We start from the raw sequence: 3,933 nt of genomic DNA, 5'->3' as shown, positions 1-3,933 counted from the left end.
CTTCCAGCTGCCTGGCTGCCGGCCGCCATCTTGGCTGACAGTTAATTTGCATAAGGATATGCTGATTAGCCAATGGGAAGGGTAGTGGTCGTACGCCAATTACCATGTTTCTCTTTTATTAGTGTAGATTTTATCAATTGACTCAGTAATGCCCATCATAGTCTCCCTGCCCACTATCCAAGGTTCAATCAAGGATCTCATATTGTGATTAGTTATGTATTACAGACTTTTAAATGTATTATAGTTGGCACACATTGTGATTCTGTCTTCTTCTTGAGATAAGGAGGAAAAGCAGAAAAGTGAAAGGTCATAAGAGAGATAGGATTTGACCATAGGTGAAAAAAATCCACAATAGTGGTAATAATAAGTGCCTGTTTAGAGAAACTAAAGAAAAGAGTCACAAATGAAATCATTTACATGTGGAGAAGAGAACAACACTTCAAAATTTTTTGATATTCCATGCATTGAATATTGTGCTAAGGACTTTATATGCATCATACTTAATTCTATGTCAATATATGAGATGAGAAAACTGAATTTCAGAGATGTTAAATGACTTGTTCACACTTTATTAGAAATTGTTGAACAAGGTATATAAACCTAGGCCAGTCTGATTTCAAATTTCTTATTTTTAACCATTATGTTTTATTACCTTATATTTATAAATAATTTAATGTTCACTGGGAGCAAAGAGTATTCTAGCCCTGACATAGTACAACTGTGAAATGATAAAGAGCTTGGACAGAACACTATTCATTATTAGGATATATGGGCAGAGGAAGGAATAATATTTTTTGCTTTCTGTATCCTTGGTTAGAATTTTTTTGCCTTTTTATTTTTATAATTTTTGAACTCAACCTGTTTTACTTCCTAATTCTTAGTTTTCAAAAATTTTGTCTTATTATTTATGTCTTGGGTTGATATAAAGTCCTTAGTAATTAAATATACTTTCCTTTATTGGAGAGGATTTAAAATTTAAATTGATTAAATGAAAATCTGGCATATTAAATTACTGCTGAATTTTATTTATTCATTTGCTCTTTTAGTTGGCTCTTCGAAATGAGGAAGCAGAAAATGAAAACAGCAAATTAAGAAGAGAGGTTGGTAAAAAAAATTTTAGTATCTGTGGTGTTTCAACAAAGATACTTTTAAAAATTTTTTAAAAAATTTATGCTGTAACCAGAACTGAAATCATCTAAGTAAGTGATGTTTTCAAACTGGCTGATTTTATGACATGACTTTGTGTCAGGGAAATAGAAAATGAATCTAGAGGTGAGGCCATTAAGTACTACATTCATCTCTTACGCCTATTTGGATAAATCTTGCTTCCTGTTGTATAAACTATTCTTTGTTAGTTTCCTAACTGAATATATGACTGGATTTCTGTCTTATTTCTTATATTTATCCAGCATCCTTTTAAGATTTTTGTTGATGAAATCTTGTCAGTTCTAATTATTATTTGGTTTTTCTGAGCCAAATAATGTTTGTACATTCTTTATCTTGATAAGAATTTTTATCTTTTTAACACAATCAAGATGTTGTTTTTGTTGATAATTAATATTCTTGCTTTCTTTGTTTATCCAAAATAATATCTCATCCTTTTAGAATTTCTCTTTATTTTTTTTTTAATTTCTGATTATCATTTTTAATTATATTGCCTTTCTCATTTCTAATTACTCTTTCCTGTCCTTTTCTGGAGAACAAACATCTAAAGAAAAAGGTGAGGCTTTAGGGTGGTGAAATCTGGGGATTTTAAAGATATGTTTTGAGGTCACTTTTTAGAGGATAAAATTTTCTTTTTCTGGATAGTTTCTTAATAGAATTTTGTATTTGGTCTACCTTCAGAATGAACAGCTTCGTCAAGATGTTATTGACTATCAGAAACAAATAGATTCACAAAAAGAAACACTGTTATCAAGAAGAGGAGAAGACAGTGACTATCGATCACAATTGTCTAAAAAAAACTATGAACTTGTTCAATATTTGGATGAAATTCAGGTAAAATGGATAGAAGTCAGTTTAAGGCAGTGCTTCTTATAAAACTTTAATTTCATTATAGTATAAAACTATTTAGCCCTACATTTAAATTCTTTAGTATAAATCTATAACGGTGTATTTGTAAAACATGAAATAAATTGTATCTTGGAAGGTGCAAATCTTGCAAGTCATTCTTTTTATATGCCTATCTTGGGCATTGTTTACGAAGAAGTAAGATCCTTAGGTAAAGTGTTCTTGATATTAATTTGATTTAATTGGTCAACAACAGTTGATACTAAAGATCTATGAAGAATTCTCTTTTCTCCAGCAGATACTTATGATGCCATTTAATTTTAATTTAGCTTAAATTTCAGTTTCTTAAATTGTTTTTAATCAGAATGTCTTTAACTTTCTTAGACTTTAACAGAAGCTAATGAGAAAATTGAAGTTCAGAATCAAGAAATGAGAAAAAATCTAGAAGAGTCTGTACAGGAAATGGAGAAGATGACTGATGAATATAATAGAATGAAAGCTATTGTGCATCAGACAGATAATATAATGGACCAATTAAAAAAAGAAAATGAGCATTATCAGCTTCAAGTAAGAATTTCTGTTGAACTAACTTATTTTTGCAGACCTCATAATGCCTTGTTACTAATTATTTGAAACTAGATAGTACTTTAACGTTCTAGGATATGAATTTTTGTTTTATGCTGCAGTATGTCATTTTATACTGTAATACGTTGCCTTGCTGATACATCTTCTTTATACAGTGGGGCCTTGACTTACGAGTTTAATTCGTTCCGAGACCGAGCTCATTAAGGAGCTCATTAACTCAAATTATTCTGTCAACTCAATGCAAAAAATCGGCCGAGAGACAGCTGGTATCTCAAAAAACTCGTTAGTCGGGACACTCGTTAAGGCAAGGCCCCACTGTATATAAAAGGCTAATATGCAAAGTGTCCCCTTGGGACTGGGAGTTCAGTCGCTTGCTATGACATGCACTGACCACCAGGAGGTGGCACGAAACGAAGGGATGCCCTAGTCAGCAGCCGGCAGCTGGGGAAGGGAGGCCCCAGCCGGCAGCTGGAAGGAAGGCCCTGTTCGGCAGCCGGAAGGGCCCGATCAGCGCCGGCCAGGCTTAGGGACCCTACCCATACAGAATTTCATGCACCAGGCCTCTAGTTTATCCATATCTAGTTCTCTAATTTTCTTACATGTACCTCATAATTCTTGCCATGTAGGACGTATAGGTGATATGTAACAAATGTGTAGATCAGCGGTTCTCAACCTGTGTGTTGCGACCCCTTTGGCGGTCAAATGACCCTTTCACAGGGGTTGCCTAAGACCATCCTGCATATTAGATATTTACATTACGATTCATAACAGTAGCAACATTATAGTTATGAAGTAGCAACGAAAATAGTTTTATGGTTGGGTCACAACATGAGGAACTGTATTTAAAGGACCAGAAGGTTGAGAACCACTGGTGTAGATAGTAGTCCTACAAAGCTAATAATTATGGGAATTTTCTACAAAGACTCTTAGGAGTACTGTGAAACATAAAGTTTAATTTTACATCATAAATATACAATAAAAATCAAAGAAACCAATATGTTGTTCACACATGGGTTTAAACTTTATTTAAGAAAATATAATAATACGTAAAAATATAATTTTCTAGTAATGAAAAATAATTATACAACTCTAAAGATGCAGTAACCATTAAATGTCAACTCTAACTAGATAACTGCTCCAATAATCTATACTAATAAAAGGGTAATATGCTAATTAGACAGGGAGACCTTCCAGGAGACCTTCTGGATGTCCTTCTGGACAAAGCCATGGTGGCGGGGCCAAGGCTGAGGCGGTTAGGGGCGATCAGGTTGGCACAGGGGGGTATTTGGGGGCAATCAGGTGAGCAGGGGAGGGCAGTTGAGGGCATGCAGGCTGGCA

At 34.0% G+C, this 3,933-nt stretch overlaps 1 protein-coding gene across 3 annotated transcripts in view; it reads left to right on the top strand.

Moving 5' to 3' along the window:
• CEP290 (centrosomal protein 290kDa) overlaps positions 1 to 3,933 on the top strand; it is a 116,263-nt gene that overhangs the window by 13,593 nt on the left and 98,737 nt on the right. For all 3 annotated transcript variants that reach the window (XM_014544593.1, XM_014544591.1, XM_014544592.1), the window contains 3 exons: positions 1,047 to 1,100; positions 1,846 to 1,998; positions 2,395 to 2,577. In XM_014544593.1, coding sequence (XP_014400079.1) covers positions 1,047 to 1,100; positions 1,846 to 1,998; positions 2,395 to 2,577 — 390 coding nt within the window. The remainder of the gene's footprint in view (positions 1 to 1,046; positions 1,101 to 1,845; positions 1,999 to 2,394; positions 2,578 to 3,933) is intronic.

The sequence above is a fragment of the Myotis brandtii genome, unplaced genomic scaffold (genome assembly GCF_000412655.1).
Source record: "Myotis brandtii unplaced genomic scaffold, ASM41265v1 scaffold371, whole genome shotgun sequence".
Taxonomy (NCBI): domain Eukaryota; kingdom Metazoa; phylum Chordata; class Mammalia; order Chiroptera; family Vespertilionidae; genus Myotis; species Myotis brandtii.
Note: the sequence above shows the minus strand (reverse complement) of the source record. Positions and strands in the feature narration are given on the sequence as shown.